This window comes from Myxocyprinus asiaticus, chromosome 4 (assembly GCF_019703515.2).
Source record: "Myxocyprinus asiaticus isolate MX2 ecotype Aquarium Trade chromosome 4, UBuf_Myxa_2, whole genome shotgun sequence".
Classification (NCBI taxonomy): domain Eukaryota; kingdom Metazoa; phylum Chordata; class Actinopteri; order Cypriniformes; family Catostomidae; genus Myxocyprinus; species Myxocyprinus asiaticus.
Window position 1 is genome coordinate 20,135,463 of NC_059347.1, and position 21,734 is coordinate 20,157,196.

The 21,734-nt window shown below is 42.3% G+C and overlaps 1 protein-coding gene across 3 annotated transcripts in view; it reads right to left on the reverse strand.

Moving 5' to 3' along the window:
* LOC127433683 (collagen alpha-1(XXVII) chain B-like) overlaps positions 1 to 21,734 on the reverse strand; it is a 134,167-nt gene that overhangs the window by 98,510 nt on the left and 13,923 nt on the right. For all 3 annotated transcript variants that reach the window (XR_007895913.1, XR_007895914.1, XM_051685778.1), the window contains exons 3-5: positions 17,404 to 18,689; positions 6,921 to 6,974; positions 325 to 378 (exon numbers count right to left, since the gene is read on the reverse strand). Coding sequence is in view for 1 of the 3 variants with exons in the window: in XM_051685778.1 (XP_051541738.1) it covers positions 325 to 378; positions 6,921 to 6,974; positions 17,404 to 18,689 (1,394 nt within the window). In the remaining 2 variants the exon portion in view is untranslated. The remainder of the gene's footprint in view (positions 1 to 324; positions 379 to 6,920; positions 6,975 to 17,403; positions 18,690 to 21,734) is intronic.

A 21,734-nucleotide genomic window follows, 5' to 3' on the forward strand; every position in this document is an offset into this window, starting at 1 on the left:
AACACTAAACAAAATTTAAAATAAAATAAAAACAGGCCTTTGTTTGTGCAATTTAATAATAATTTTAATATTTGCCTTTTATGAACACAGTTTGCTTATAGTATGCCCAAACATTCTGATCAATTTTAGCGAAAAACTAAACTGAACTCAACTAAACTAAACTAATCTAACAAATAATAATAATAATAATAAAAAAAAAAAAAAAACTAAACTAAAATTTAAAAAAATAAAAACAGTCCTCAAAGTTGTCAAGTCTAACAAAATACCAGTCTGAAGTCACAGCAACCACAAAAGCATTATAGCACTGGATTCACTGATACATACCTTGGGTCCGGGGGACCCTGAGCGACCTGGGTTTCCATGTGGACCAGGGGGACCCTACAACAAAGCACATGTTCACTTTTATTTGTGTGCTGTTTCCTCCATATTTTCTGTGCAATCACCACAGGACACTTAAGCTTAAAGTCACAGGCCTTGACACCCATTATCGTTTTTCCTTTAGCCAAACCAAAAATGGCCAGTAAAAGAAGGAAAGTAAAGGAGGTGGACATTAAAAAGGGGTAGATGTACAGAGTATAAACAGAGTCTGAAAAATTATTACTAGTGCACTAGACTGTTTTACTAGCATATAGCCTAAACATTTATCGGTTCATAACAGTTCAAATAGAAGACTCAGAATCACAATATACAATGCAGAACACAATATTATCCCAAACCCCTGTCAGAATCTGAGGTAAGCAGCTTAGTCCAAGATAGAAAACACAGAAATGTTTAAATACTTCATACAAATACTATTATCCTGGCCCTCATACTAAGCACTGTAAGTAGCCCAGTGTGCCCAAGGTTTGCATTTAGAAAATCACCCTCCACTTAGCTACTTCTGACATATGGTTTTGGCATATAGCACATGGATGTGGTTTTCTTCATTAGCTCACTTTCCAGCAGTGACCTGGGGCCTGGGTAGAGAGAATGCAAGAAAGCTCCCCAGACACTGATTTATGCGCTCTGTTAGCAAAGCGGACAAAATGGAAGTGATCTTTAACAACAAACAGCAAAAGCCACAATCAATATGGCCGTCGCTCTGAAAGGTAATGTGCTAACTAAAACTAGAGGCCACAGAAATGGGAATAAATGCTAAAATGATTGCAGCACATTGCCTGGGATATAACCTAGTAGCTAACAATCTTTAGTGGACGTTGCACTTGGTAGAGCAGTGATGAGTAAAAAATATGTAATGGTAAGATTCAAAGGCTGCAGTCTGAGCTAAGCCAGTTGTCAAGGCTGCGCTATTATTTATACATGATCCACCTGTGGTTTGCCATGAGTGGGGCTCTTATTCACAGACCTTCCTGCTGAGTACACACAAACTGGCCATATGGAGATACTTACAAGAAGCCCATGTACAGATTTCCACCTCTTTTTTATGTTTAGTCAGTTTCTGCACATGTGGCCATGGTTAGTGATCAGAGGAGATTGCGAGAGGAGTAACCAGAAAACCTATCAAGTTACATATTGGTTAATCTCTCCACTTCACTTTCAGTAGTGCAGCAGGCACCCATGTGGGTAGACGCGTGTGATGCTTGTCACTTTCTGCATCATATATTTGAGAATGGCTGACTTATGGGAGGGCACCATGACCTGGCTCAAAGGAGGCCCTCGACTAATATTTACTGGTGCACTTGAGGGAATATCTTTGTCTGGTATGGCCTCTTGACAAAGATAAAGCATGTTTAAAGTGAACTTTTGAGTGTTGGTATGGCAACACAAATCAAAGAAGCACTGAAAATGACATTCTACTTGATCTCCAACAGCCTGAGCTGAGCAAACATAAATGGAGGTACGGGGCAGAAGGGACGATATATATTTAAATCAGCTAATTTTATTGAGTTGATTTATAGAGCACTCATGAATGTTATTAATGAGGCTTTGATTCACACCAGTCAACCCTGACCGATGACGTGACCCAGAAATGCACACTGTGATACAGAAGGTAATGGTTTACAGTTTTACTCGTACAGTAGGTGCCTAGTTGTGGAAGACCAGAGGGAAAAATAAATACATAAATACTACAATACTGTACTTCTAAACAACAGCATCTTGGCATAGTCGATTGGCAGTTAAAGGAAATAAATTTAGTTATTATTAGCTAAGACATATGTCGATAAGAAAATGTCAAGGCATGGAACAAAAACACATCCCGACTACTGTATTAGTCTCCTGACTTAATTATGAGTAAAACGTTTACAACTGTGAGACACACTTGAGAGGGAAATCGCCTCATACTGCCACATACTGACATTATTGTGCCCTCAAGGTATTGCGTCCATCCACATCACCCATGCAAACCATAACTGGAAACACATAATCTAAAATAGAATTATCTCTTAGGCTGAACATCACACATGGACTGTTTTGAGACTCCAAAGAGCTGATATTACATCATTGGTCAGGCTTCAGCTTTCAGAGCTTCAAAAAGAGAGGTTCAAAAAGGATATAATTTGTTTATTTTCTTTTGGATACACATCATTGGATGCATTATATGAAGAATGACAAGGGCTGTCGATTAAATGCGTTAATTCATTGTGATTAAGTATATAAATATAACGCATAAAATTTTTTTAATTTAAATGAATTGTTGTGGACTGTATGTTAAATTATTTATGTTTAATGATGTTAAAATTAACAATTTATTGCCTTCTAAAGCCACTTTTTGGACTGTCTAATCATTGTTTTATTAATTATATTTAAAATCATTTAAATATTATTATTTATAATAATTGTATCATTATTTATTGAATTATTTTTATTTAGAGGCTGTTCTCAGGAAATATTGATATGGGATTCATTGTGATTAATTGTATTAATTAATCAGCACATCATGTAATAAATTCACCTTATAACCCTGTCTACTACACCGGACGTGAGTGGTGTATCACATCACATCAAAAACAAATGAAACCCATTATAATCAATGAGAGACGATGTCTGGGTAAAATCCAATTTCAAAGCATGCATTAAAACAATGTTCTAGCAATTTAACTCAGAATAAACTCACTAATCACAGAACTTGAGTAGTTTCTATTGCTAAACAACACATTTTCGCGTGAACATGTGATCCACTGTGATCGAACTTCTCTCATAGCTCTAACGAATGCACAACGGTTGTCAAGATTTTCACAGACATCAAGTTTTTCTCCTTTTTGAATATAAGGTTTTTCACATCTCTACATTCTTTGTCCTAATTGCACTGACATATGGTGTGGGATGATCCAATCCCTTGACCAGCCACTCTAGAGAGCTTATGAGCCGGTGAGCAACGGTGGGCTTTAAATGCCATTAATAAGACTGCTACAAAGACTCCTTTCTTTGGCTCCACAGATTGGGTTCCCACAGTGCAGCCCTCAGAGGCCTCTCTAAAGGGCAGTCTCATAGGCCAGGGCAGGTATCTCATACACAAAACATCTAGACTTCCACTCAGGGAAGTCTCTTTGAATCAGTGTGACTTAATAATATGCCTGACTATCTCATTGTCTGATGCTCTATTTCACTCTCTATTACAAGCTTACTAAGCAAAGAGTCATTGCTACAAGGTCTTAACACATCCCTGATGGCATACTATTAATTTGCAACTGTCTGTTTCAAGATAATGAATATTCAATACCTATACTCATTTAGGTACAAGTCATTGAATCACAACCAAAATCAAAACAGAAAACTTTGGGTGGAGATAGATATCCAAAGAGATCTATCAGCAACAATTTCAAGACCAACGATATATATATATCTGTCACGAGGAGCGTGAGGTCTGACAACCAGGTCTGGGTAGGCCAGTAGGGTGCTACTAGGATGACCTGCTCCTTGTCCTCCCTGACCTTGCACAACGTCTGTGCAAGTAGGCTCACTGGGGGAACACATACTTGCATAGCCCCAGGGACCAGCTGCGTGCCAGCGCATCTGTGCCAAGGGGAGCCTCGGTCAGGAAATACCAGAGCGGGCAGTGGGAGGATTCCCGGGAAGCGAACAGGTCCACCTGCGCTTGACCGAATCGACTCGAGGCAGTTGATGTTCCAACGCAGTCACGGGCCTGTCCAAGGACCGGCGACTGTGCGCCCGTTGTACACGGCACCTCAGCCACGCTTGGAGGCATCCATCATAACCACAACGCGACTGGAGACCTGCTCTAGGGGAACCCCTGCCCATAGAAACGGCAGGTCGGTCCAAGGGCTGAACAGACGGCGGCAGACCGGCGTGACGAGCACGCGGTGTGCACCGTGGTGCCATGCCCATCTCGGGACTCGAGTCTGAAGCCAGTGCTGAAGCGGTCTCATATGGCCAGGTGTGGGCGTGTTTGTGCCACAGCTGGCACATACCTGCCATAAAGGAACGGTGGCCGGTGGTCGTGATAACGGCGGCTGTGAGCACCAGATATATTTGACCCAGGGAATGAGGAAACCGCTCCTTTTCTGAACGTGTAGGTGCCGCAGCCCTTCAGGCATGCGGCGAATCAAAGAAAAGGCAAAGGATTCTCCTCCCGGCCCTTCACCGGGGGATGGAGTGGTCTGCTTACCATCTCTAGGCCTGCAGCAGGTCTCCACATGCCTGGGTCGCCCATCTCAGGGGCACTTCGAAGCCTTCCTTGGATTCTTGGCGGCTGGTCGTGAGACGGGTGGTGTCTGCTTCCTGCGGGTGGCTCCATGCTGGGGCCGGGCCGTGGGGGTGGGCTGCGGCAGAGCCGGTGTTGTTGCGGCAGGAGGATGCCCTTCGCACGAGCAGACGAGGTGCGAGGTCTTGAACCGCGCCGATGCAGGTTGTGCTGAATAGCCTCTGTCTTCTGTTACACCGCCGAGAACTGCTGGGCTAAGTCCTCGACGGTGTTGCAGAACAGGCTGACCTGAGAGACGGGGACGTCAAGGAACCATACCTTGTCAGCTTCCCACATCTCAACCAAGTTGAGTCATAGGTGGCGCTCCTGGACCACCAGGGTGGACATCGCCTGCCCGAGAGTGCACGCCGTGACCTTTGTCGCCCGGAGAGCGAGGTCGTTTGCCGAGCGCTGCTCCTGCATCAATCCCGGATTAGAACTACCCTCGTGCAGTTCTCTTAGCGCCTTGGCCTGGTGCACTTACAGGAGAGCCATGGCATGCAGGGCGGAGGAGGCCTGTCCAGCGGCACCGCAGGCCTTAGTTGCCAGAGACGACGTAACCCTACTGGTGCTGGATGGGGGTCTCAGGCGGCCCCGCCAGATGGCGGCGTTTTGTGGGCACAGGTGCACCGCAACTGCCTTATCCACCTGGGAAATCTCAGAGTTCCCCCTGGCAGCCCCACCATCAAGGGTAGTGAGAGTGAAGGAGCTCAGAGACCGGGTCCGGGCAGTGAAAGTTGCCCGCCACGACCTCGTGAGCTCCTCATGAACCTCCGGGAAGAAAGGGACCGGGGCAGGGCGCAGCCATGAGCGGCGCTCTGTGCCCAGGAACCAATCGTCAGGCTGTGAGTGTTCAGCGGGGTAGAGGGTTCCACCCCAGCCTGACACACGCAGCCGCCTGGGCAAGCATGGCTGCCAGCTGCGCGTCAGGCTGCGACTGGGTGACTGCACCCGAAGGTGGGAGCCCAGTCGAGTCCTCAGCATTAGACTGGACAGCCCGCTCTTGCTGCAATCGAGAGCTCATCCACTTCGCGAGCACCAAAACGAGATTGCGAACTCGCCCTGAGACGAGCCAGCAGTCTCATCCCAGCGGGGCAAACGAGCATACTGGGGAATGGGAGGTCCGTGGGGAGTTACCCGGCGAAGTGGCTCCCATTGGGGTCCCCAAATCACCCCCAGTGCTAACCGACGCGGCCTCAAACCCGTAGGTAGAAGGACCGAGGCGGGGAGCCACTGGAGTGGTCTTTCCCTCTAACGAAGGAAAAACCATGACCGCAACGTTGCCATGGTCACGCTCTCGCAGTGAGAACATGACCCATCCATGAACGCTGTCTCCGCGTGGGCAGCGCCCAAGCACGCAAGACCGCGATCGTGGCCATCGGAAGCGGAGAGGTAACGACCGCAACCAGGAAATACACACAAACGGAGAGTCATCTTTAAAAAGACGCTCTCCGTTAATGCCACTCTTTTAGAAGGGAAAATATACTCTTTCAGTAGGAAGAATATACTCTTTTAGCTGCTGAAGCGCCCAGGGGCATTCTCTGCCCTTCACCAGTGCAAGGGGGGGAGAAGCCGCTGTAATGCACCATAAATCCAACAGCTTTTTGAGGTGAATGGCTCGCTGAACACAACCGCTCGGCTCCAAAGAGAAAATCTGAATGAGTGGTTGCGAGCCAGCTCCTTTTATACCAGTATGTCCGGGGGAGTGGCATGCAAATTCCACTCGCCAATTCCCATTGGCCTTTTTTCAAAGATCAGAGGTGTTCGGGGCTCCCAAGGGCGACCCCTAGTTTCACTACATCGACACAATGTCGAGTGAGTGACAGATAGGGAACAGCTATTTGTTCAGCTACAAGTTATGTGTTTGCTTGCACATTAGATGTAGCAATATAATTAATAAAAGACATCAAAGCCCCTATCAGAAAATGAATGACACAATCTGTTTGCAATATTTATGACTATACATGGACATACATTTTTTTTATTTTACACTCTAGGACACCTGAAAATCAGAGCAAGTGGGTATGCAACTGTAGCATGATGGAACAGTTTTTGGTTGAATGTTTTGTCAATGAAGAACAACTTCAAATGTTAAAATGCCAATATAATCACCTTTTAATGCAGCTTTGGCAAAGAGAAGTCCATTATTGTAACATGCAGTAAAATACTGGGCTGATCCAAGTAATTGGATTGAAGCAAAACACACACTTAGATCCCCAAAGCCAGGGCTAACCAACACAGACTTAAGAAAATAAGTGTACGATTTCAACATGCTTACCCTGGGCCCTCTCTTTCCTGGTAATCCTGGCTTGCCAGGAGGCCCTTGAGGTCCCTGAAAGAGAAGAAGGGAGGGAAAATTGTGACAAAAAGCTAGGCAATTTTGTCTGAAATTTCTACCTGCTGACATTGAATGAACTCTCAAACAAGGCAGTAATCTTCCTATTGGATGGAGGTAATGAACACTAGCTAATAGAGCTTCACCACAAGCTGATGTTTAAGGATAATTTTTTGTTGTTGTTTTATATAGAATTATTGTTGTATTTTCAGCAGTGTCATAGAAACTGTTTACAGTATGTTGCTGTGAATTTGTTGTATTCCAAGTGAAGAAATTAGGACAGAAATATACTACAATTGTATAAATTAATATAATATAATATAATATAATATAATATAATATAATATAATATAATATAATATTTCAGAATATTATATTATATAATATTTTTATATTTAAAATAAAAACATTATTTTTTATATTTTAAAATACATGAGTTTCAAAAACAACAGTGTAAATGTAAATCTGACCAAAACTAAAATTAACCAAAAGAGACACATATTTTAAGTATTTAGAAGTATTTTAATATTTAAAACATTATTTTTCATGTCATTCAAATGTTTTTTTAAGCCTTTAAAAGAAATCATATGCCCTTATTTTATTATTTTATTTATATATTTGAAGTTAAATATGTAAAAATGACTTCTTACGGAGTATAAAGCACACATGCACCTTAAGAAATATGACAATTTATATGACAATTACTCGAGAAATCCCTGAAAGATACAATTAATCGGCATAGCCCTAAAACAGACAATTAATCATAATAAACACAATTATGTGTCTGATTAATTGTCAGCCAAATTTCATAATCGTGATGGCCCTAATTGTGTGCTTCCTTTGTGGCAACAGTTTAGGGAGAGCCCTTTTTTGTTTCAGCATGACAATGCTCATGTGCAAAAAGCGAGGTCCATAAAAGGGCTTTTCACACTTGAAATCGTTAACCCTGGGTTATTCTAAACCCCGGATAAACGGAATCCTGGGTTATCCTGTTTTATGTTTCACACTGTTCATACTTTACCATAGATTAATAATTAATCCTGGGTATTCATGTTCCGATGTTTCACACTATACATTCGTAAACCCCGGGTTAATGTTCTGATTTGCATATTTGTGGTGTCGATAATACTGATTGGACAAATGCAGCTTGCGACAGACACGCAGCCTGTCAATGGAGCTGCTCTGCTCTTCTGTGAAATGTCGGCAAGCAAATCATCTCTTTGTCTTTCATCTTCTGAAATACGCCGACAGTGGACTGACTTGCTAGAAAGACTTTGGTTGCACTAACGTGCTCATGCGGATCCAGCGAGTAGCAGCAATCTCCTGACAGTTTAAACGGCCTGTATCGCCTGCTTGGATTGTCGTCATGATTTGTGAATCAGAGGAACTTTTGATCCTGATCCTGAAGTTTTGTTTCTGGCTGATAGAATACGCGCTTCAGAGGAAGATATTAGATGAGCCCTCGACTACAAGAAAATGCTGGATTTTCGTGAGGTTCGTGAATTACATCTGTTTAAATGAGAAATCTGCATATTTGCAAACGGTATATAATAGATATTTTAATGATATTTGCCTTTTATCATTAAAAAAGAAAGTTAAAATTGACAGGGAACTGTTGAGGAGAGACTGTTAGAATACGTGCTTCAGAGGAAGATTTATGAGCGCTCCACAGGATGCTGGATCTGAAGTTTTGTGAGGCTGGTTTATTACATCTGTTTAAACAAGATATGTGCATATTAGCAGATGGTATATGATATTAGTTTTATTGACATTTGCTTTTTATCATTAGAAAAGAAAGTTCAAAATGACAGGGAACTGTTGAGAGACTGTTAGAATATGTGCTTCAGAGGAAGATTTATGAGTGCTCCATAGGATGCTGGATCTGCTGAAGTTGTGAGATTGGTTTATTACATCTGTGTAAACAAGATGTGTGCATATTAGCAGATGGTATATGATATTAGTTTTATTGATATTTGCATTTTTATCATTAGACAAGACAGTTAAAAATTACAGGGAACTTTTGAGGAGAGAGAGGGAGAATGAAACAGGCGAGCACTTTAACATTATGAGCTCAAACGCTCTGATATGCGGACCTTTAAATGAGACTTTGTTGCACATGGTCTATTATTGTAGTAACACGTAACAACAAAACAAACCATGACTGGTCATTTACATGTCTCAGTCGCTTTACATGCAAGCAGGCAATTTTCGGCGCCCTCAAGAAAAAAAATATCAACCGATGCCAATAATTAAAGTCAGAATATCGCCGATTTATCGGCCTCAGCGATATATCGGTCGACCACAAGTAAGCACATTGTAAATTAATACTTAACATTTACAGAATGACACAAATATAGTGTACATCAATATACTGTATGGTATGCTGTAAACTAATGTAATAAGCAATGTTACTGTGGTATGAAATACACTATGCAGCTTGCTGTCTATTTGTTTACTGTTGATTTTGCACAAAAAAGATTTACAGTGTTGAGTGTATAAAAACAGGTCTTTTTCATTTTACATGACTGGGCAAGTGGCCCAGAAGAGGCAGGATTTATCATTTGACTGCACTGTTAGCATAATTTTAGTTTTAAATCAAAATGGACTTCTGCTGATCCAAAAAAACTGTGTCCATTTTGCCAAGGTTTTACTGGCACAGTACAATGCACTGGTTTCAGTCATCAACACCCTTGTTCATCATGGGCCTAGCTTTAAATCAATTACACACATGGATGAACTGCACTCAGTCACATTTAACAAGAGGTCAGTGTTCACAGCTTTGTGTTTCATTAATTTACTCAGTCAGAAGAGGTAAAAGAAGAAAGGAATGAGCACAAAGTCACACAATACATCTATCATTTCTAGTGCATCTGGGAAGAATTATAAAGTCAAAACTGATATTCCTTCAGGCTGTAACGTTGGGTTTTAGAAGTGGAAGAGAGGAGATGCAGGAGTAAGTACTTTCAATATTTTAATAACAATCTCTGGAGTGGAACAAACACTGGAGTAGAACTAACAATAAAGATAAACATCATAACATAACTCAACGCAACACTTCAAGGACTGACAAAGGAATGAACAAAACAGGAGGGTATATACAAACAATGACTGATGGAATGGAGGACAGGTGAGGATTGGAAACAGATGGAAGTGATGAGGGCAGTGGATTCTGGGAGATGTAGTCTGGAGGAAAACTTCAAAATAAGAGTCCTTGAAGAACATGAGGGAAACAGACTGTGACATTAACCCCCCCCCTTAAAGGGCGACTCCTGGCGCCCAAAGACGGATGAGGAGGGTAGGGTGATGCAGAAGGTGAAGGATCCAAAGAGGATGATCAGGAGGCCTGGGGGTGGCTTCGGGGCTGGGAATGGATCTGGAGGCCTGGGTAGTGGCCACAGGGCAGGGACTGGGTCAGGAGGCGGAACCGCTGGAGGAGGAGACTCTGGGGAAGTGGGCGGAGCCATGGAAGAGTCTGAGGGCGGAGCTAGGAGAGGCTCGAAGGCAGGCGGAGCCATGGAAGGCTCTAAGGGCAGAGCTGTGGGAGGTGGAGCCATGGAAGGTGGAGCCATGAGAGGCTCGAGGGGTGGAGCCATGGAAGGCAGAGCCGTGAGACAGGGAACTTGGTGCCCAGAGAGTAGCCAACGGCTCGAAGGGCCAGGGTGGAGCCGAAGGTTCGGAGGACCGAGGTAGCGCCGAAGGCTCAGAGAACCGGCTCTGGGACGGTTGAGGCTACAGGCACTGGCTCTGGGACGGTCGAGGCTACAGGCACTGGCTCTGGGACGGTCGAGGCTACAGGCACTGGCTCTGGGACGGTCGAGGCTACAGGCACTGGCTCTGGGACGGTCGAGGCTACAGGCACTGGCTCTGGGACAGTCGAGGCTACAGGCACTGGCATTGGCTCGTTGATCGTGGCAAACATTGGGGGAGGAGCCAGGGAAGGTGTGGAGCAAGGAGGTGGCACGGGGTTCCCGCCAAAACCCACAATGTGAGGAGAGAAAGCCGGGAGAGGAGTAACCTTGGTAATGGAAGATAGCGAGAGGTGATGGATGTTCAGTGTGGCAAGGATATAATCCGCAAGCGAGAGATTCTCCGCCTCCGGAAGCGCTGTTGTTCGGTGATAGTTTAAACCCATACCGTAAATGGAATTGAGGTACATATCCGATATAGTGGTTGTTATAGTGAGCTGGAAGAACTTGGTGGAATATTCCAAGAGGGGAAGATCCTGCCTGAACAGTTCCATGAAAACCCCTGTTAGCTCCATGATGTGCTCGTCGAGGTCTGGCTTTCTATGAGAGTGGGATTGCTGAAGTAGAGGAGCACGTTAGGAGGAACAGGTAAGTGGGTAAGTATTCTTTGTTGGGTCAGTCCTTCTGTAACGTTGGGTTCTAGGAGTGGAAGAGAGGAGATGCAGGAGTAAGTACTTTCAGTCTTTTAATAACAAACGCTGGAGTGGAACAAATGTTGGAGTGGAACAAACGCTGGAGTGGAACTGACTCTAAAGCTAAACATCATAACATAACACTTCAAGGACTGACAAAGGAATGAACAAAACAGGAGGGTAGATATACAAACAATGACTGATGATGGAATGGAGGACAGGTGAGGAGGATTGGAAACAGATGGAATTGATGAGTGGATTCTGGGAGATGTAGTCCGGAGGAAAACATCAAAATAAGAGTCCTTGAAGAACATGAGGGAGACAGACTGTGACACAGGCATTGTTATTTAGTTTTTTACATTTATATATATCTCTCTCTACATCACAAATTTCTGGAGATGTCTGTGAATGATTTCATTCATCCATGTCATTGTTGAATCATTGATATAATTTTGTTGAAAACAGCTTTGGAATTTGACTTGTATTTGCTGGAGATGTTTCAACACTTATCCATGTGGCATACTCATCAGTGACAACTTTCAACGAATGGAAAAGTCTATTTTCCTACAATAAATTCTACAAGACAATTCCTGACAAGGTTTCGTAACACCTGGCCCTGGCGAGATCCCATATCCTCATACTGAGAGTGGTACTGCCAGAACTCCACAATGTTTGAAAGTTTTGAAAGCAACACTCGCTCACCAATAAAGTGACTTTAAAGGTGTAACCCACTAATGATTTAAAGAAAAACATTACCAAACTCTAGATATGCAAAAACTGCATTCATTTATTGACTTCTTTGCTGAAATGAGCACCATTTCACTCAATATTATCATAATTTATAGAATCCCATGGAATAAGATCAAACAACATAATAAACCAAGACTAAGCATTTTGCACACAGTATGTCTGCTTGATATGAATAAGATTAATAGTACACAGAAACTTTAAGCTGCAGAGAGAGAGAGAAACTCTTTGAGCTCCCTACTCTTTCTCGTCCACATGGCAAATTTCCTGAATGAGAATCTCTATTCCTCTCTATGCCTCCATGAAGGAACAAAAAGATTTGAAAGGAAGGAAAGAAGGTCTTTTATTGTAGGTCCTTGCTGGGAGTTCTACAGAAAATGCTTAGTGTGTAACAGCCATCCTGAACAGCACATCTGGTTGCTGTTTGTTGTTAAAAAGAGATGGAGAGAATGATCAGTTGTTTATAAAGTATTTACTTTCTTAATGCAGGTTATTGGTCTTATTGTAAGTAATACAATGGTGCATGCTAAGTCCAAAGAAATTATTGTCTTTGTAATCTTTATTTAAAATGTGCAGAAATGAATTGCTCTGTCTCTGATACAATTTTCCTTTTTAACTGATGTCACCAAAGCCTCTTTTATTTATTAAACTCTCCTTTCTAACCGTCTAGCTCTATTCCAGCATGTGATGCAGGGCTGCACAATTACAATAAAAATCCTAGTTGTTGATTATTTCCCTTGATATTGTAATCGCAATTACTAATTTCAATGAATAGAATTTACATTAAAGCACTTATTCTGTTTAGGGGATCTGCATGCCATATTCTTTATTTAGGCTACATATCCAAAACAAACTGTGAACTCTGTTCATGTGAAACATGAAACGTGCATCAGAATGCGCTAAACTCACTCTTTAGGACTGTAACTGATCTACATGATCACACGGGAAGTTGGCATGTTGCTTCTGAGAGTTCCGGTACCCTAGGATTGGCCAAATTATGCAGACTCACCGACAAGCACCATCCCCTGCCAGTCATTTTTGCATTGGCTGCAGTGTATATACTTTCCCCTGTGGAGTGACACTGAAGCACTTTGCTTGAGCAGTGTGGGAGACTCCGGTTCAAATCACAAAATGAAAGCAGGAAGTAATCGTGTTCGCATAATAAGTTACAAGCGTGATTCGGAGCAGTAGCGAATTCTCAGGGCCAGCAAAGCCTTCTCTGCTGGCCTAACATGCCAAATAAATAAATATTTTTCATCCTTTCATTCTCAGTCACCTTTTTGCCTATGTATTTTTAATCGCTTTCCACTCTTAATTAATCTACAAACAAATAGAGAAAAACGAAAAGTTTATCCAGTCAGAATTTATGCCTTGATGCTCACAAGCAAAGCGTGACAGCTGTTTCACAAATCGCATGCCCGAAGCTGAAGCCTTGAGTCTGAGCTCCACCCCCTCAGGCCTTCAGAATTTATATAGAATCCCTCAACAGTGCATATGAATGAGCATCTAATGTCAGATTGTCAGATTCATCAGCCAATCAGATTTGTTTATTTGTTCTTGGTGGGTGTGATCTTTAGGATATGTCCCGGTCGAGGCCTTCTAGCTGGCATTGAGTGACACAATCACGCTTTAAGTGATGTATGTAATTTGAAAGCGAAGAGCGTGAGATCTTGCTGACGAGTTGGCTGTCATCACTGCGGCTATCACCATTGAGAATGAGATCCTTATGGATTTATGAACACGAGATGTTCTGCATGACCATGTGATTGCTTAATTTATTAAACAGGAAAGAAGGACTGATTTTCACTTCAAGTAAATTGGTAAGTGCTTTTTGCATTGTTATAGCAACATCAGGAGTTTTCTAAGTGTAAATTAGGCTGCTTGAGCATTCAGTGTTGGATCAAGTTTTGAAAAGTAGTGCTGTGTTCCATTCAACTCGGAAAGTCGGATTTTACAACTTCCTACTAGGAAAAGTGCAATGGAATGCACCTTTAAATCAGAATTACAACTTGTAGGCTTGTGCAGAAATTCTCAACTTCGATTTCACCATGATGCAGGGGCGTGATGTCACACAAACATGTCGACATTCAGGGAGATATACAAAGTGATAAACATTCACTTTATTAAGTAATAATCGATAAATGAGTTCGTTTCCACATTACATGATATTAAAGCTTGTTTAACAAATGCCTGCAGAAACAGGTGTATAAAACATGGTAAATTATAATCTCTTTTGATAATCGTACACTTGAAGCACAAATGCTAGCGCTGCAGCATTGTTTATCAGTTGGTTTGCTAGGAGACATCTCTAATGAGAGTCAAACACCTGCTAAGCTAACGGGAGCATTGCAGTTTTGTTTCCTTAAACGTTATCTTCCAAATATCGGGGAATGGAATGCATTTATGGTCAGAGATATCAAGTAGGAATATCCCTAATCCAACTTGAATGGAACGCAGCATAACCGTGTACCCTGACGAAACTAAATTTATTGCAAGCAACATTTAAATAGCAAATATTATTAGATATATTTTTCCAGGTATTATAGACCTCCTTGGTAGATTCATATGAAAATTTATGATTTTTGAATGTCTGTTCGCGAGATGTTCATTTCACAAAACAGTCATGCTGCAGTTAAAATTAGGCTTGCTTGAGCATTAAGTGTCGTTTCAAGTTCTGGCTTTCGTGCGTGGATGTGTTTTTAATATGTCAGTTGGTATTACTAGTTAGCTGCAACATAATGTATGATGCCCAAAGGCATAGGGTGTCTTATTCATTGTGAAACTGTGTTTTCTTAATGGCATGAATCACACTGAAGGCCTAGAATTTAAATGCACGGCCTGCCACTGATTCGGAGGTTGCATTTTTCCCTCTAACATTACATTTTTAATCTGCTGATGGTTAGGTTTAGGTTTGGGGTTTGGGATGGGGGTATCATTTTATAAAATATGCATTTCTCCTTATTGTATTACAGCCTGTACAGCTGAAAACAACTCACTTCACAACTCACTTTTAGCACTATTCCGTGGACACTGAACCCAGAATATAGAGCTCACAAGTGCCCATATTCCCAAAAACACTTACCGCTTTGGCCACTGGGGGCAGTGTTTTGAATTTTGGTAAGCACAGAATGATTTTTGCTAAAGAAAAGTGCTGTTTCCGATGTCACTGTGAGATCAGTCTACTCTGTACTGATAACCATACAGTATCTGTGCATGTAGAAGTCTGCAAAAAACAGCACATTTAAAATGGCAAAAAAGTCAGATTCTGTCTAGGCCTAGACTAATCTAAACACTCTGATTTACCATTTCATTTAGGCGCACAATGGACATGTCTCTGATTAGTTACAATGCTCAATATTGCATGTTGTAAAAATAAAATTTAAGCATAGCCATAACTGAAATCTCAATTATTTTTTCAATTAATTGTGCAGCCCTAATGTAGCACCCACTTTTCATGATCCAACAGACTTGTCAGCTGGCCATGCTGGTAGACCAGCTATACCATCTTAAATCAGTTAAGACCAGCAAACAAGAAATTCTAAAAAACACTATTATTATTTTCTTTAGTCGGACACTCATCCACCAGAACACAGGTTCACAACTATTTACTGTTTCTGGGTTTGTAGTCATCCAAATCTTATGCTGATAATAATACTGTAAGAGGAGAGTTATTAAGTCTTTACAGCATCAGGTGGTCATCATAGCTGAGCTCTCTCACCCTCTGGCCTGTGACCTCACCCTTTAACTACAAGGAAAAAGTGTGTAAGCATTACACAGCCAAAAACCCATCAGCCTATAATGTTCTTTCAAAGGATTTAATAAACAAGACTCAAGACCAAGACCACCAAAAGTTCAAAGACAACAATGATGACACTATTTTCCAGCCTTCAACCAACACTTTGCTTCCAGCTTTTTTAACTAGTAAAAGCTTTAGTGGTGTGTGGTATTGTATGCATTGAGGAAATGAAAACCAAATGAGAAGGAATCCATATTAATGTATATTTACACACTCAGCACTTAAATAAAACATAAGAAGGCAGACACCAAGGCTAAAGCACATGCAGAAACAGAGAATACAAGGCAGCAGCTAATAAATAAGCCATTCTTCAAAATAAGCAAAGCAGCGAACCTGCATCTGGCCACAAGAAGAGACTGTTTAAAACAGAAAGAAAATGATCTACATACCATGGAGTGCCAGTGGTCTGTTGCAGACTGAACACCTTGTTGCAATGGTTCTGTAAACTGACTCAGTATTGTGTATTTGAAGAATGAGCAAATTCCCACCTTCTCTAAAAGAATGTGGGAAAATTCTACTAGAATAACATTTTACTGTAAAATAAATTGATCATTTTATTAGCCTGACAGTATTTCCTTTATAACTTTTAAATCTGTGGTTTAAGGTGATTTCAGGTCATATTCTTATAGTTTGCCCAAACCTCAACCTTAATTTCAGTTATTGTTCTAGACATCTACTGTACACACTCAATTATATCACAACAATATCAATACTTAGAAACTTTCATAGATACAGTTTTTCAGATTTGGTATTTAGCGGTTAATCCCTTTAAAATTACTTAATTCTTCCTGAACTCACTCTGTCTCCCCAAAGAATCCATCTCCAAGTTGTCAATACCTCCGCACATATATAAGGAAAGACTGAAAAATACTTTCTATGTGCTAGACTATTTCTAACCAGAAAGTTAGAAAATTTGACAAATTTTCCTACTACCAGAACTGGGTGAACCCTCTTTAATTCATAAAAATTAAAAGGACATGAAGAGTATTCCACCAAACACAGACACAGAATACATAAAATAGAATACCATGCTAAAAAAACAAAAAAAAACAACAACTTTTAAACCAAGCTGGTTTAAGTTAGTATAGCTGGTTTCCTAGCCTGGCCAATGTGGTCTTTAGCCGGTCAAGCTGGTGATCAGCTGGTTTAGATGTTTGACCAGCTGTTCTCCCGGTGTGACCAGCTCAAAAGTGCCCAAAACCCCTCTAAAACCAGCAAAACAGACCAGTCTGACCTGGTTGGGAGACCAGCTAAGACCAGCAAACCAGCCTAGACTGGTGTAAGATGTTTTTTTGTTTTTTTTTTTTAAGTAAGGGAAGGGGGTAAAAGAACAAAATTGGCATGTTTACACTCTATACAAAATAAACATGACCATGACTGGCTCTCATTTTATATACACTGGCCAAAATGGAAAACTAAAAGGTTAAGTACCCCTCTCCAATGTAAACGACTTATATAAATATAAAAGAATAAAAGCAGCCACAATTATTAACATGAGATCCTACCAGTAGTCCAGGTTCTCCTTTCAGTCCAGGTGCCCCAGCCAAGAGGGTGTATTGGGTTGGTTCCAAGTCAAAGGTTTGGAGACCATCTGTGGCTGCAGGGGTGACAGGTGCAGAAGAAGTGGGTTTGGCTTCAAGAAAGGTGTTCACCTTCGGCTGAGGTCTCCATGATGCAACTGTTGTCATCTCTGAAACACTGACTGCACTAGAAGATTTAGGTTTGGTTGTGGCAGCAGTCGGTATTTCCATTTTTTTCTCTTTTGGTTTGACAGTGACAGCCATCTCATTCTCCTTTAATTTCTGGGGATTTATAGTTGTCCTCAGGAGGTTCTTTGAAGGGCTGCTTGGTTGAATTGGCTTTGGAGGTGATTGTGATGTCCTACTCGCAAAGGGGGCATTGACTGTTTGAGTTGTGGCCTGCAGGTGGAGCTGTAGTGTGGGATGGGCTATCGTTGGTGGCACAGTGCTTTGTGCAGACAAGACAGTGCCAGAATGAGAAATAATCAGAGCAGATGAGTTCAGGCTTTTCAAGGTTTCATGATTAATTTGCATCTTGTCTCGTGTTAGTGAAAGACTAGAGCTAAAATGCCTGTTGAAAAGCTCTGTTGTAACAATTTGGGTGTCAATGGTGACAGATATATTGGTGTCCAGGGGTAATAATGGTAAAAGAGGCGGAAGGTTTGGTCGATAGGTATCAGCTTCCCTGCACTGTTTTTTAATGTACTTACAATAATTGTGAGCTGCCTTCGCAGAGGGATGAATATCGAATTGACAGATGGCTCCTTCAAACTGTGCCGAGTACTGGCTCGTTTTTCCCAAACGAAAGGAGCCTTCTGGATCCAGCGTTTCCTCATTTTTAAAATGCAAATTTGCATTTACACTTGTCTTCCCACATGAAGTATATAATGTAATCCTCTGGGCTTGGATTTCCAAAGCCAGGTTGTGCCACTGGCCATTGTGAATATCATAAGCGAAATCTACAGTGGTCTTTTGGCCCAAATAAACTAAGATTTTCCCAGGGATGAATTGCACCCCTAGCTGCAGTCTTTTCCTCTTCGTCACAATGGTAAAGAGGAAAGCACTGTTTATTCGATGTGAACATACGCTGAGGATGAGAGAGAATGCCGTGCCCAATGATGCAGGTATGACAGAGCTAACAGGGACGTCAATTCGCGCCCTCTGGGTTAGGATGACTCCAGATTTGAAGGGGATGACACCTTGAGGTGTGGAGCGTGCTCCAAGAGAAGGTCTTTTCCCAACCAATCCCAGCCTTTGCAGGACGTCCACATCTACAAAGAGGTAAAAAGTCCAGGTCACCACAAATTACAGTCATAATAATCACTATACGTACATACACTGTGGCAAAGAAAGCATTTAGTATTTACAAGGAAAATGGGTCTTGTCACAACCAAGTGAAGGCTCGAAGCTGCTGTGTGCACACTGAGACATTGAGCTCATTATAGGAACAGATAATTAACCAAAGTATATGTAGAACATATGTGGAGAAGGTAATGTTTCATCTAGTGTAATACCTCAGTTTTTCATTAAGTACTTTACTGATAGATTCATTAGGCCTATATCAAGAAAGTCACCATCTTACCCTAGAGGAGCACCAGAAAGTCCACCGGCTGCCATTGCTCACACATTATACGTTATTCAAGGACCCGATAGCAGTTGCGAAACACAGACGGTCACCTCGCAACTCGCATCATGTCAGATTATCACCTCGCACCCCTGCTACACCCCACACTCCCTGACGATCGGGGATCTCTGCGTAGGGCATCAATTTTGCTAGTGCTGGCCCTGGTTGTACAGTTCCAGTAAAGTTTGCCAGATCGTGGGCATCCTCCACAAACTGGCACTCTAAACTGGCCTGTAAAATCTGGACATGAAAACTGTTTGGTCTGAGCTTGTTTGCGAATTTGGTGGTTAAAACAACACAGACAGTGCTCGCAAATAAATTATGCTCTCAGCAGGCGCAATTCTTCCTTAGTGAATTCCCCCTATGTGTTCCCTTTGCTAGCAGGATTCCTTTAAGTAAATGTAACAAATTTATTGCAGTAAAGCGGCAGAAGAAACCAATGCTATTTGTCTCAGAGCTGCAACTTCTGAATATTCAGTGATACATTAAGAATATAAAACAAATGAGCATATGTACCACAAAACCAAATCTAACCCAAACACATCTCTCAACTAAATAAAATCTACCTAAACACTGGCAGTAAAAAATATGCCCTATAAGACTAAATTAATGCACATTTAAATGGGATAATGTGCGTGGACTATTTTTTTTTCCTGTAAAGGCTGATTTATACTTCTGTGTCGAACCTACGGCATAGGCTCCGCATAGTGACTGTAACATTGCTGGCACTGTGGATGATGATGACGAAGACAATGACGTAGTGTAGAGAACCCAAGTGCAGTTTATTTACAAAGTGAGAACCAATAACCCTGACTACAAAACAAAACAAAACATGAGCATGGACTAGACTAGACTTGACTTAACATAAACATAACATGGCTTGACTTGGCTAGGAGCAAAACACATCCACATACATTCAATACTTGACAAAGACACAATGGAAAACATGAGGCTTAAATACATGGACATGGGGGAACATAAACCAATGAAAAAACAGAACTAATAACAAGCTAATTAAACAATCAACCAATAAAAAGACAAGACACATGAACATGGAGGGAAAACATGAAATCACATGACAAGCGAAACAGGAACTAAACATTTCAAAATAAAAGACATGAATCAACAAAATACACCTGACATATCCCCCCCACTAATGGGCAGCTCCCGACGCCCCAACACATAAACAAAACACAAAAAACATTACAAAGTTCCAAAGTTCTGTAGGGAGCTGGGGGGGGGGGTGTCTTGAGGTGTGGGGCATGGCGTGGTGAGAAAGGGCGAGGGGCATGGGACCAGGGCAAAGTCCGTGGGGGGTGGAGCCATGAGAGGCTCGAGGGGCTGAACCATGGAAGGCAGAGCCATAAGAGGCTCGATGGGCGGAGCCATGGAACTTGGTGCCCGGAGAGTAGCTGAAGACTCAAAGGGCCAGGGTGGAGCCGATGGCAGGGAGGACCAAGGTGGTGCTGGAGGCTCGGAGGAGCAAGGCGGAGCTGGGGGATCGGAAGACTGAGGTGGAGCCGGTGGGACTGAGGACCAAGGTGGAGCCATAGGGAAGGAGGTCCCCGGTGGAGCTGAGAGAACGCAGAGGTGAGGCAATGTCGAGGGACCGACAGGCCAAGGCGAAATCCAGGGCTCGGAGGGTCCAGGCAGGGTCGGAGGGCCGAAAGTTCCCCTTGCCTGCTCAGGAGAACAAAGGGTGGGTATAAGGGTGGGAACCATCTCCAGGACCAACTGCTCAGGTGTGGCTGTGACGTGGCAAGGAGCAGACTGAGGTGTGGCTGTGAGTGGCATAGAGCAGGCTGAGGCGCTGCTGTGACGTGGCATGGAGCAGGCTGAGGCGTTGCTGTGATGTGGCATGGTGCAGGCTGAGGCGTTGCTGTGACGTGGCATGGAGCAAAAGACGGCGCTAGCTCAGCGACCATGACTAGGAACTCTGGCTTGGCGGCCATGTTGTGGAACGTTTGGCATACTTTTATGTTCCATGCTGAAAAGAAATTCTCAAATTAATTAATAACTACTCACCTGATTAACACAAAATGAGTGTCGTTATAAAGTAGGGCTGCAACAACTAATATATCAAATTGATAATTATCGATAATGAATTTCATTATCGATTATTTGGATAGTTGCGGTATTTGCACGGAAATGCCACGTCAGTGACGTCACTTCATTGAAACTCGTTTGAAAAACAACGGAGACAAGCTGAAGCGGCAAAAACACGACCCAAGTTGTCCAGCGCATGAGAGCACTTTATAAACACTTCAAAGAAGATCATATTGTTTAATGTGGTGCGGTTGCTGCATCAGGAGCGTTGATAGAGGGCGTGTGCTGTTTGATGCATGATAGTTGTTTCTCTCCAGTGCATCACTTAGGCTACATTTTACTGCTGTTTGCTGTTTTATCATGTAAAATTGTTATGAATTCAAATCAGCCGCGTATTTTGCAAACATGTTATGAATAAAAAAAAACTGTTTTTACCACAAGCGAATCTCTGTTAAACTCTAATGAACAAGCGAGAACGCGCATCTGCGTCAATCAAACTGATCGCAATGGAGAAAGGGAGCGCAATCATTTTGATTAAACTGTCCAACATTATACCACGATTTCAGTGTAATCAGTTGTGCAGCTTTCATGGATATCAGACTGAAGTCTCAGCAGTCAAGGTGTGCCGGTTTTTAAAGTGTTTTTT